The 13,144-nt window shown below is 33.3% G+C and overlaps 1 protein-coding gene across 8 annotated transcripts in view; it reads left to right on the top strand.

Moving 5' to 3' along the window:
* LOC105560320 (AT-rich interactive domain-containing protein 3A) overlaps nucleotides 1-13,135 on the top strand; it is a 146,630-nt gene extending 133,495 nt beyond the window's left edge. For 3 of the 8 annotated variants that reach the window (XM_012009333.1, XM_012009332.1, XM_012009339.1), the window contains 4 exons: nucleotides 75-385; nucleotides 1,888-2,167; nucleotides 2,237-2,433; nucleotides 2,770-6,910. In XM_012009333.1, coding sequence (XP_011864723.1) covers nucleotides 75-385; nucleotides 1,888-2,167; nucleotides 2,237-2,433; nucleotides 2,770-2,921 — 940 coding nt within the window. In that variant the 3' untranslated portion in view covers nucleotides 2,922-6,910. Of the gene's footprint in view, nucleotides 1-74; nucleotides 386-1,887; nucleotides 2,168-2,236; nucleotides 2,434-2,524; nucleotides 2,612-2,769; nucleotides 6,911-10,393 lie in introns of those variants that run through there. The other 5 variants (XR_001008811.1, XM_012009337.1, XM_012009336.1 and 2 more) reach the window with 5 other exon arrangements.
* Nucleotides 13,136-13,144: the final 9 nt, after the last annotated feature.

Raw genomic sequence — 13,144 nt, 5'->3', positions numbered from 1 at the left:
TTTAAACGCACTGCAATTGCTCGATTTCATTACTCTGAAAGAATGTACGCTTGATACGAGTACTTTGCCGATAGGTACATGAAATATCTGTATCCGTACGAGAGAGAGAAGGAAGCACTATCGACGCAGGAACAACTCCAAACGGCGATCGAGACGAATCGTCGCGAGAGTCGCAGGAACCATTACACTTACACCAACAACGAGAACGCGGTGGTTGGTACACGCAGTCATGTCAACACGATGTCGCAGAATCCGATACCGTTGCCGCTCACCATGGCCCAAATGGCAGCGGTGGCTGCGAACGAGTCGCAGCACCACGTCGCAAATGGACATCTCCACGCTCCGCAGCATCATCTTCCGCCAAACATGCCAACGTCTAGTCAACGTAAGTTTCGATCCCTTTTTTGCCTTCCTCGGGAATGGAACTTGTTCGCGCACGTGCGAGTTCCGTTGGATTAAAAATCGATTTTCGTTATCGGTACGCGCGTTAGCTCTATCAGCGCAAAGTTAATAGCTCCCCGTCTGTCTGTCCCCCGATATCTTTTCAAGTGAAGGGTGTAACTCGTAACGCCGTAATTGGAAATGGAAAAAGAGTCTAGAGGAAAGAGCAAAAATGAGAAACTTGCCGACGCGACGGTAGGGAAGATATCAGGGGACGGAATAGAAAAAAGAACGGAGGAAGGAAACGGGAGGAGGGTAGAGTATACACGGGTTTATTTTAAATCGGTAGGTAGTGCTCCGGGCCTCCCCGGAGATGATGATGCGAGAGCGAAGGAGGCATAATTGATTGTACGATCCTCCGGAAGACAGGCGTTAACGGATGGCTCTCGCTAACGAGCATTCCTATTTCCCTACCCTTTTCTCCCCTCTTTCCACCTCGTCGCTGCGTCCGACAGCGATCTGGGTAACGTCGCGCTTCGATCGCACTCGTAGCTCTCCTTCGATCGTTTCCTTGTGCGACATGGCCGGATATACCTTGGCGATATTGCCGCTCGCCGAGGTATGAAAAATCCTGCTCTCTAAAAGTCAATCAGTGGATTATCACTGAACACAGTGAATACTCGCTGATTTACTGCAATTTTCAGTAACATTCACTGTTTTCGGTGATAATTCGCTGATTGACCTTTAGAGAGTAATATCAACGAACATCCAGAATATCGCGATTCAGGTGTTCGACGATCCATTGCGAACGTTGCATTTTAACGTAATCCACAGTTACAGATAAGCTCAAAAGTTCATTGTAGTGATTTCATTTTAATGAATAACGAATCTTGAGTTTCCGTTCCTCGTCAACGAAACGTCGACTTGGAGTATCAAGGTTTTGATCGTTTTATAGCTTATACAAATGTATCGTCGAATAATGGAACAAGTAAAGCTGCTTCAATTTAGCAGATAATAGGTCTGTTTGTGTTGCTTGCACTTGTTGCACTTAAAATCTTAGCTTTCTTTCTCTCCCCAATGCCCAATATATATTTATCTCATTTTAAAGTTCTGGTATTTTGGGGGATTTCAAAGGACACGAACGAGCTTAATGTTGAGTTCCTATTTTTCAAAACTCTTGCGAGCAAAATTAAGATTTTTCCGTTCAGTTATTTTTCATCTTAGAACAATTATTATTTTCTAAATGTTACAAATTATTTTAATATTGTTTTGAAGTGAAGCATAAAAACTCGTAAAAAAATGATCATTAAATGATATAAATTTGATTCATCTTACGTATGTTTGGTATTATCGATTATTCTTCATAATTATCCCATCATTATAATTCCAAATGGTAACTGCCAAAGATGCATAACTAATTAAATCGCTCCAACTTTCAGTCTCAGTTCCAAATCAATTATATTGCAATTGCGTATATTAGGTGTTTAATTTCGAACTTATGTACAGTTTCAGAGTACATGATGAGAATAATGAGAGACAGAGGCACAATTTCTAATAATTCGATGCTGCAAGGTAACACATCGACTCCACCGCCTGTAATGCCTGAAGGATATAAAGCGGGATTGCAATTTTGGAGTACAGTGTACAATCCGGGCAACAATAACATGTATCCAACAGGGTTGACACAGCCACCCTATTCTCCATCGTCGTCCCACTCACCAATAGCTGCGGTAAATAGCCCCGAACCACAGAGAGAGGCCTTGGATCTCGCGAACTCTGGACACAGGTAAATAAGAGTTCTCGACTTTAACGAACAGGGAGGAAAATCTGTAATTTAATAATAAAATAACAAAAGTTCTTCGATTAGGTTGGACTCAGTCTCGTCTCCAACTAATACGTCGGTAAATTCACCACCGGGTGCGGAAATGAAGAGAAGCGCAGAGACTGCTGAATTTACACCTTCAACATCTAGTAAAAGAATGATAGTATCCGATGATGTAGGAAGCCTTAATATACCTTCTTTACGTATTAGCCAGCAAGTTAACACAAGAGGTAAGAGGCTCTAGGTTTGTTAGTAGTTTAGGTTAACTTTTTATACAGATTTAAATTTTCTAAACAAAGTTACGATGGTTAAATGTAATAGAAGATGATATGGGCAATGTGAGCTGAACTTGGGTGAACGAAATTAAAACGATACAAGGTGAACAGTTGTATATTTTAGTTACATGAGGTACGATTCGAACGTTTCGGACACGTTTTTATACAGATACTGCGATGAGATATAATTTCTTTTATCGAAGTCATAGTAATCTCTTTACACGTAAAGATATTAAATTTACGTTACTCGTAAAGAAACAAAGTGTTTATTGAAATTTTTTTCCTTTTTAGAGAATGGACGAAAGGAACTAGAAATTAGTATAAATATTGATGGTACTTTGTATGAAGGCGTCCTGCCAGCTAAACCTACTAAGCGCGACGACAGTAGTACCCCGTCAAGCCCTAATAATGATGAGAAAGGGACACAAGATAACGAATCGTGAATATTTTACAGACGTGAGTTCATATGAAATAAATTAGCCTCAAAGAGTCTAATTAATAATTCTGCTTTTCAAACACAACATTCGTTCAGTCATTATAGACATTTAATATGAAATAAAAGAAAGGAAAGAAAAGACTTTCCAGTACTTACATATTGAAATATTTAATCATAGCTTAATGTTTCGTTATAGAAGGTTTGCTAGAATTGGCAATCCTTGTGAATATGATTTGACAATCTGGCATTTTCGATAAAAAATTTTAATCGGAAACCAAACAAATCACCATTCCGTTTGCTTACTATGCAATGTTGCAAATTATTATTTCGGACATTATCCAAATGTCCATAATGCCTGAATATCTTGATTATGTTTGAAGTGCAGAATTATTGCGCTCGGAAATCAACAGTTCCCGAGTAATTCTAGTATATAAATGTACATATATATAATAACTTTTTCATATAGGAACTGATAAAAAACAAATCTTCATGAGCAACAAAACTTTAATAATAAATACTTATAACTATAAAACTAAATTATACGTATTTAGTGTATATAATTACTGTTATTATATAGAAGAATAATTGTGTTGCTCCATTGCTATACTCCACTTTTTATTACGGATAAAAATTTATAAATCATTTGTAGGGATTTAGATATTTTTATTGGTATTGAGATATCAGTGATCTTTTTTACCAAAGTGAGATTTGTTTATAAACTGCAGTAATTAAGATATAATGTGATATTAGTTGCAGAGAACATTAAATGTAATGATTATGATAAATAATATCTATGTAAATACAAAGAGATTTTGTGACTATTACATACGGAATGCACTAATGGTGTCCCGTGTGCTCGTATTTGACAATCAAATTTCACTATGATACTTATAAATAACACATATTTATGCTTAGAATTTGTTCAATTGTGAGCTCCAAACATGACTACCGTTACTATTGGTTTATCTACTAACTATGGTTCAATACACTTCATACATCCAAATGACAAAAAAAAATAAGCGAACTACATATCATGAAGTATCTCCTTAATATAAATTCACTGGATACCATTAATGTATTCAGTTGTACTTTCTAATGTATTTTGACTATAGATTTTTATCATCGGAGTATGCGCAATCGGAGTATAAATACATATCTTACACAATATATTCATTTTATGTCTAAAAAGCTGAGGTAAATATTGATACAACTTTATATAAGTTAGTCAAATTAGTTATACCAATATAGTTATAATAATTGTGGACACTATGAAAGACTTTGATTTTTCAAAATATTAGATTATAGAGTATAGTTAGATATCGAATATTGTAAATATTATTTTGCAGCTTTTATATGTATGTACATATGCCTATGGTACTACAGTTGTACATTTTTCTAGTACAGTTATTTTAAATAGTATTAGTGTCAATATTGATTCTTACAATCGAAATTATAATGGCATAAACATTTTTAATTCTCAGTGTATCTATATTAGATGATTTCAAATGCAAGATTTTTCTGCTTATTTTATGGTAAGTTTTGCACTTGTAAATACGAGGATTAAAAATAATTTTGTGCCATTTCTCTGTCATATTTTTTTCATTAAGATCTACCGTTTATCTGAAAATATCACGTTAATTTAACCTATTAAACTATTAAATTATGCGAATTATAAAACTAAGAAAACTATACGTGCGTGCGTACATGTGTACATGCATGCATGCGTCTCTTTTATACTAATTTAGATCATTTTATTCTTTTTTTTAAGATTACTATTATGAAAATCAAAGCTTTTTATATGCAATATTCTTTAAGTATTTCATAAGTTATTCTTTTTGCAAAACAATCAATGTAAAAAATACTATCATACATATATTTCTTCTTTCCTAATACATGATTTCATATACATAAAATTGATTACAAAATGTAAATTTTTCAAGAAACGTACACTTCAAACTTCTTATATACTCTTTAAAGGATAGAACATCTAAATTGACAATTTGCGTGAAGGCAAAATTGCAAATAAATGGACATGATTGGACAATGGACAATTAACTCTCAAAATTGATTCCGCAATTATTTGGAGGATAAACGTGTAATGCCTAACGCAATATTACGTATTATGGAAAACAGCATTTTTGTAATAAACATAAAGTTAGTTTTGGAGTATTAAATAATTTTGAATTGATTTCTTTTGATACTACTTAATCGCGCAACGTGTCACAATTCCTTTGATTTAATTTAGGATATTTTTCGTTTCATCTTTGGCGCGTACATAAAAAAATTTCCAGAAATAAGTACACGGAAATGACAGTTGATAATTATCTAAATTATCTAAAAAATTATCTAAATTATCTAAAAAAAAAGAAGAGAGAAAATCCATTACCATTTCGTAATATTTTTAATAAATTCTATTACAAATTAATGTAACAAACATTCGTTGATATAATGACAATAGATATTTATATATGAAATATCATGAATCTCTCCCTCTTTCTCTCTTTCTCGCTTTTCCTTTTTTTCCTTTTCTTTCTCTCTCTGAATATAAATAGATATGATGCATTTCTAAAGTTATTAAAGTAGAAAGTAATTATTATATATTAAGAATAGTTATAAGGTCAGTTATAAGGGTCAGTTATTTGTCAAAACCAAGATTTCTCTTATATGAATAAAACATTCTTAGCCATGATAATTAAAGTGTACACTTAGCAAACATATTAGTTACTTAAAAAAAAGGACTTGTTAAGGCTATTCCTATGTATGCAAACATATTAGTAGGACGTGAGATAATGGTGGAACAATTATAGCAAGATACAAAAATTAATGTTATTATCAAATTGTACAATTTTTCAGAGACTAAACTCTGAAAGATTTCTACTATTATATAATATTTAAAGTTTTATTAAAAGACTGACATGATTTTTTAAGTATATTTAAAAATGTTTTAAGTGCAGAAATGATAAGTACTGTACAATCTCGTTAATCCGACATTATTAAAAAGATTGTACCGCATTAAAGGGTTTCCCGGTTTGCTGGAATTGTAAGGAATATAGAAGGTGAATAAAAAAAAATATTATAATTGTGTATGGCACACACTACTATTTGATATTTCATACAAAAATGTATTGTTTAGGAAAATACTTTTTAACATATGTTTGCCTCATTGCAACTATCTTTGCGTTAAACAAAATGTTTTGGAAACCCGCAGCAGTGGGTTGCTACATGTACAAGATTATGGGCTACATTAGCCAGATTGTACCGTAATGTTAATTTTAGTTAAGTTTTAGTTAATTTAAGTTACAATTATTATCACATAATATTGTTTGATTAAAAAATAGCAAGATCTTCTCGGTATTGACATAGCAGTAAGAAACGGTCTAGCATCTTTTAAATATATCTGATAAAAATGCAAAAACTCATATCTTCCCTCAAATGTTACGCACAAAGTCACACGTGAATTGGAGATAAAGAAATCTTATTCTACACACGTTTTTATAATTTCTTTTTCGTATTCTCGTATATTTCACGATAGTAACAAGAACCCACTTGAACAGGGTATTATTAAAATAATATTACAGCTTTAATTTTGATGTTTCACAGCTGTAGACATATTTAGATATTATATAATTAGAATATTAAATTGAAATATCAAATAACACGTTTATCGCTCAATTCTAAGTAATAAGTTTACAATGAAAAGAAGAGAATCGTTCTTCATGTTACCCCAGTCTATATCGAATCGAATGAGCGGTATGAACGACATAGTTTGTTGAACTATGCACAATGGACGTTTCATGTGTCTATATTTATATAACATCAAAATTAAGTTATTTTGAGTGTAAATTTCTATTTGAAATATGCTAGGCGCTTACTGCCAGAGAGAGAAAGGTAGCATAGTTGCTAGAATAGTTATTAGAAAGTGTTGCTTATGATATTATAAGATTATATAATTAATGATAATTATCGTTATTATATTATCACAAAGAATTGTGAATAATAATTAGTAATTAAAATAATATTTTGTCATACCTTTATTATTTTCCATGTCACATCTTAAGAACTAATATATAAATTTCACAAGTTAAAAAACCTCGACCATATTGGAAATATCATTGAAATATAAATGGATTGAAGAGCACGTTAATAAGTGTGCCTAAGTAAAACGAGAATTTTCGCTTCTATAGTACTTTTAGCAATCTTCTATCTAAATATGTTATCAGAATAACTAAAATGATTTTCTTCAAGATTTAGGAAACTGTAAAACCAATTCTCACTTATCGGCATATTTCTTTCTAACCTCTCCGATCTTCTGAACATCTTGGTTTGTGAAATTGGTCCTTATTATACATTTCTTTCAAAGTATCAGGAGAACGTAATCGGCAAAGAGATCGTACTATCTAAAATTTCACGAATTTTTCAAAATTTCCAAGAATTGGAATTTCGAATTTCAAATCGCGAAAATCCAGAATCCCGAAAACTGACAAAGTATCAGGAGAACATGGTCAGCAAAGAGGTGGCACTATCTAAAATTCCAAGAATTGGATTTCCGAGAATTTCTACATTCAAATCGCGAGAATCGAGAAAATAGCAAAGTATCAGGAGAACATGATCAGAAAAGAGGTGGCACTATCTAAAATTCCAAGAATTGGATTTCTGAGAATTTCATTCTTCAAAATGCCAAAATCGAAAATCGCAAAACTGAAGAAGTATCAGGAGAACATGATCAGAAAAGAGGTGGCACTATCTAAAATTCCAAGAATTGAATTTCCAATAATTTCCAAATTCAAATCGCGAAAATCGAGAATCGAGAAAATGACAAAGTATCAGGAGAACATGATCAGCAAAGAGGTGGCACTATCAAAAATTCCAAGAATTGGATTTCCGAGAATTTCCAAATTCAAATCGCAAAAATCGATAATCGAGAATATGGCAAAGTATCAGGAGAACATGGTCAGCAAAAAGGTGGCACTATCTAAAATTCCACGAATTTTTCAAAATTTCCAAGAATTGGAATTCCGAGAATTTCGATCTTCAAATCGCGAAAATCCAGAATCCCGAAAACTGACAAAGTATCAGGAGAACATGAGCGGCAAAGAGGTGGCACAATCTAAATTTCCAAGAATTGTAATTCAAAAAATTTCAAATTTCAAATCGCGAAAATCGGGAATCTCGTAAACTGGCAAAGTATCAGGAGAATAGCAAAAAAGGTGGCACTATCTTTCATCTGAAGTAGTTTGGACATCAACCATAGCATGGACACGAACCATGACTATTACCGAGCGTAACTGACATAAAAAGTTGACGACTACTTTCTAAGGGTGCGTATTTGTATCTGAAGCTTGGTGGAGGCCGCTCTCCTCAGATGTTTGTTTGTTCGTTAATACATACTTCTGGTAAACACATACATACATAATAGCGAAACGACAATAAATATTACTTATTCGTTTATTTCATAAAGCAAATATGTACAATTTTTATTACGTTTTTATTGAATTAGTTTACATGTAGATTTCAGTTTACGCGAACAATTGCCGCGTTCTCTTCAGGCTAATTCTCTTAGTGCCAATCGATAAAGAGATAAAGTGAGAAAGAGAGAGGGGGAGATACCTAAGCAAAAACACAGAGACTTAATTTGTACACGTTCAAGATTTAATTATTAAAGTTACGATTAAACACGAAGAAGACACATAAATCATTAATCAGTTTTGTGCGCTTACATTATGGACGTCGGAAACGGAGAGATAATGCACCGTGTTTCGGGCCCGTCCGTAATATCCCGAATACAATCTGCCCCTCTCGTTCTGTAAATCGATCTACTTTGTAACAATAGAAAACAATTATTTACATTGACGGCTAGGAAAATTCAAGAACGATAAACATGTCCTGGAAATCTTCTGCGAGTGTGTGTGTGTGTGTGTGTGTGTGTGTGTGTGTGTGTGTGTGTGTGTGTGTGTGTGTGTGTGTGTGTGTGCGTATATATTATACATGTATGAATGAGGATATCGCGCCTCTGTTTGTCTTTTATATCCAAGCTCCACTCTATTTCCTTCCGAAATACTTATATCGTTGCATGCCGAACAGAAACCATATACGATAACGGACAACGCGAAGGGACTCGAGATGGGATCTTTGCACTTCAAAATACACTGTACAGGATAATCGTTTATCGTGATGATTCTAACTGGGCTGGGAATTCCGAAATTCAAATAAAAAAGTTACAGAGGGAAACATCTTTTATTATTTAATATAATCTACCATTCTCGAATTACAAGATAAAACTGCACTTCTTTTTTTAGAAGGAATCATATATTCTTTCAAACGTAATTCTTTCCGTTACTCTACACGTAAAAGCATTACAGTAAAATAATGTCTTCTCATGACAGCTTCTCAATAATAACGTGTATTATAATATTTATTCCAGAAAATACTTAAAAAAACGAATTCCAACTTTTATATAAAATAACGAAAAGAATCAATTTACTAAAAAAACATTCTATTTTTAAAAATGCAGTTGCGTCTGCAAGTCGATACGCAAAATAATCATAGAATAGTAGATTGTACTAAACAATGAAAATTTTTTCTCTACCACTTTTGTTTCTATTTTGACTTACAAAAACTATAATCCAGTTGTCATGAAAATCACTCTGATGTACATCTTTAGCATGAAATCAATATGAAATATTATTCAGTTGTGAGATAAAACAACATATTTCAAATCGTGTTACTTTAAATAATTACACTTTTCCGGGCTGAGTTTCCGTAACACGTTGCTAAAAATACACAAACGAATAGTATCGTTTTGGTAATGATTTCGGCGCAAGTTTTACAATTTGCGAAACCGTTCATTAGTTAGATTAGGACGACTAGCAGTCTAACAAAGGAGTTCGTTATTGAAACGTTCGGGTACCAATTTTTCTTGAAAAATGGTAGATTGTTCTTATCTTTCCCAGCATCGTTTGTCAAACTTTTACCGCTACTTAAAGATAAAACGAGAGGTCAGAAATTAATAAAAAGTTGAATGAAAACGTGAATATTTGGAGTAACGATTTAATCGCTGTATAATCTCTTTGATATCATGAAAACGTCCCTATACGATATGTAGTAACGAATCATATATACAAAGCGAACAAACATTTCGAAGGACAATTCACTGGCGCGCGGTATCGAGCGTACAAATATCATGCGAATGCAACGATTACGAGATGCACATGGTTCTAATCTAAAATATCGTGGAAATAAAATAAACTGATAAAATCACTAACTGGATAAAAAACAAAAAATAACAATTCTACTTTGTTCTCGTCGCGAGAGAAATATGTTTTTCTTAAGTAAATTATTAATAAGGAAATGTTAATTATGTCAAAATTTAACGTGACACGCGACACTCGCACTTAATCATTTTAAACTAAGCAGTTTATACCAAAAGCATTTATATCAAAAGTCACAAGTCTATTAATATATTCTTCGTTATTGTTCAAGTTCTTTTGGGATCCTCGTTGCTTTGAGAATTCGTCGCGTCCTCGTCGGAAGTGTCCTCGAAAATGGATCAGTCAATTGAATTGTCTCGGCTGCCGATTCATCGACTTCCTGGACCTCTTAATGGAAATGGATCCGGTTGCCAATGACCATAGCGATCACGAGATCTAGTAGCTACACTGTCGTCAACACCAGAAGAAGTTTCAAAAGAAGATTCCAGATATTTCCTTGTAATCTCTCCTAAATTTCTCAATGAATTGTCACTCCTCGCGAAAAAAAAGATCTAAAGTTTAACGGTAAAAGCGTTTTCATTAATATTTAATTTATATACCAAAACTCTGTCTCCATTCTATAAATTGGATAGATTAATAGATCTATTAGCAGATTTTTGGAAACTAGCGTTCACATAGGCGATTCTCAAAAACAATATTGATCCACTCCGAGCTCTCTACTGTGGGAAACTGAACTTCAAGCTTACAGAGTCTCACTATATTTATGAGTTTTGCAATACATTGCATTTGCTTGCACCGAAGTACAATGAGTTATGCTTAATCATTAATTTTTTTAGAGCGTTTGACGATTGCGAGTACGTATTCCGATTGATTTGTTCCACTAAGGAAAACAGTCTTAACTTAAAACAAAATTGAGTTATGTTCATATTGTTCATATGGTTACCGGAATTGTTTTCTAGAGTTTTTCTAGGTAAAAAAAGACTTATCTTTATTTTCAATGCTTTTAAATTACCAACCAATTGGCTGAACTGGAAATAGTTTTTGTTATCGTTACTATGTAGTTAGAATATATTTAAAGTTTACATGAAGAATATGAATTAGCTCCATTCGTAGTAAAATTACCACAATTTATTAATTAATTTGTTGGTTAATACAAATGTATAAGTAATAAACTCTGAAGTTACGAAATAATTTAATACGTTAATGTAGTCAACCAGTACTAAATTTGATCCTGAACATTTTTTATTTCTGGAGTTAAAACTGTTTTTCTTAGGAGGGCAGTAATGTTGCAATAACAACAAATTGCTATTGTAAAATGCTAATTGACACATTTTGCAGATTTAGATTGCAACATTTGCAAACTTTATATCCTTTTACTGGTCTTTATTATTAAATCGTTTATTACACTGAAAATGGTCTAATGACAGATCGAAGCATTTTTATTAAATTTTAATTTCATTAACACCCTGATGTGGCGCGCTCTCTCTGAGTCTCTTATTCATATTCCTTCTTTAAAAAACCTATTACAACTTAAAAATCTGCCTTGCTAATGGTAAAAGCAAAGAGATTGAGCGGATAAATCGTTTTCTGAAAATCCACTAATGATGATATTAATTCACTGAGGTTGTACAATGAAGAGAGATAGGGAGAAAAGTTGGTATGTAAATTAAATATTAATAAAATCACTTTTACCGTTAAATTTTAAATTACAAAGACTTTTTCCTTCCGCAGGAATGCAGACAAGATTATAAGACAATATTTAGGAACTGCAAACATGCTATTCCATTGCCTCTAACTCATCAAATTTCAGCGATAACCGTAAAACCGCTCTCTCCGGTTATATACGTTAGTCCTTCATTCAGAAAGAAAAAGGATCGACATTGGTTGACTTCTGACTATTACCAAATCATTGTCATGTATCGCATAGACCGGGCCTAACAATGGCAAGCGAACACCGGGTCTAACAATGATATTTGAAGAAAGGTTCAAAAAGTCGGCAAACAATATTTAGGGGCTGCGTGCAAACATGCTATTGCCTCCAACTCCTTTAATTTCGGCGACGACAACCGCTAAATTTCCTCTGTCGTAACATTAACAATGGCTAGCGACGAGCAGAATGATGTACGAAGAAATATCCAGATGAGACAACCGATGAATAACCGGAAGCCGATACGATTCAAGAGTACAAGTATCGAGAGACTTGTTTTCGAAATATTTCCGAAAAGGAGAGACGCGAGAACTCCCGAGAACGACGAACAGCCCGACGACTCAAACAATAATGAGGAACATGGTGATAAATACTTGTGACTTGTAACGTGTGAACTGTGCTTTAAAGTAGTAAAGTGCGAGTGTCACCTTATATTTTTAAGATATTTTATCTTTACCTGATTAACATTTTCTTATTATTAATTTGTTTAAGGAAAGCATATTCTCTCGCGATTGATGGCAAAATAAAATTATCATCTTTTGATTTTTATATGATTTTATCAGTTTGTTTTATTCCAACGATATTTAGATTAGAATATACACATAGCCGACACGAGCGAGCCACGCGCGTGGCAAATAACGTGACGGATTTGGCTTGGTATTTAGTGTGTGTCGAAAGAGAGCTCTTTTCTTTTTTATTTAAAAAAATCGATGTCTGAGAAATGGTGTTCACAATAATGTAGTACAACAACGTAACGGTATTACATATAGATAATATATATATAATATATATTTATATATATAATATTATTTATAATAATAGGTAATTTTCTTTTACCACAGTATAACATGGCTATATACAAATATTACAAATTTTCTTTCATTAAGCCCTCACGGATCGATGCGACCGATCGATCTAACGTGAGACTAGGCAGCGATGCTTTTTCATTCGCTGCTTACTTTATTTTCTTTAATTGCACGTTACAACAGGCTTGCGATCTTATTAATCTTAAGCCAGTCTCTCCTCTCCTCGATGCGATAAAACAGAGGGAGAGAGAGATAGGGAGAGAGAGCGTGAGAGAGAGAGAGAGAGGGG

The sequence above is a fragment of the Vollenhovia emeryi genome, unplaced genomic scaffold (genome assembly GCF_000949405.1).
Source record: "Vollenhovia emeryi isolate VEMERY1.0 unplaced genomic scaffold, V.emery_V1.0 DF939233.1, whole genome shotgun sequence".
NCBI lineage: Eukaryota > Metazoa > Arthropoda > Insecta > Hymenoptera > Formicidae > Vollenhovia > Vollenhovia emeryi.
This window is presented reverse-complemented; position numbering and strand designations above follow the sequence as displayed.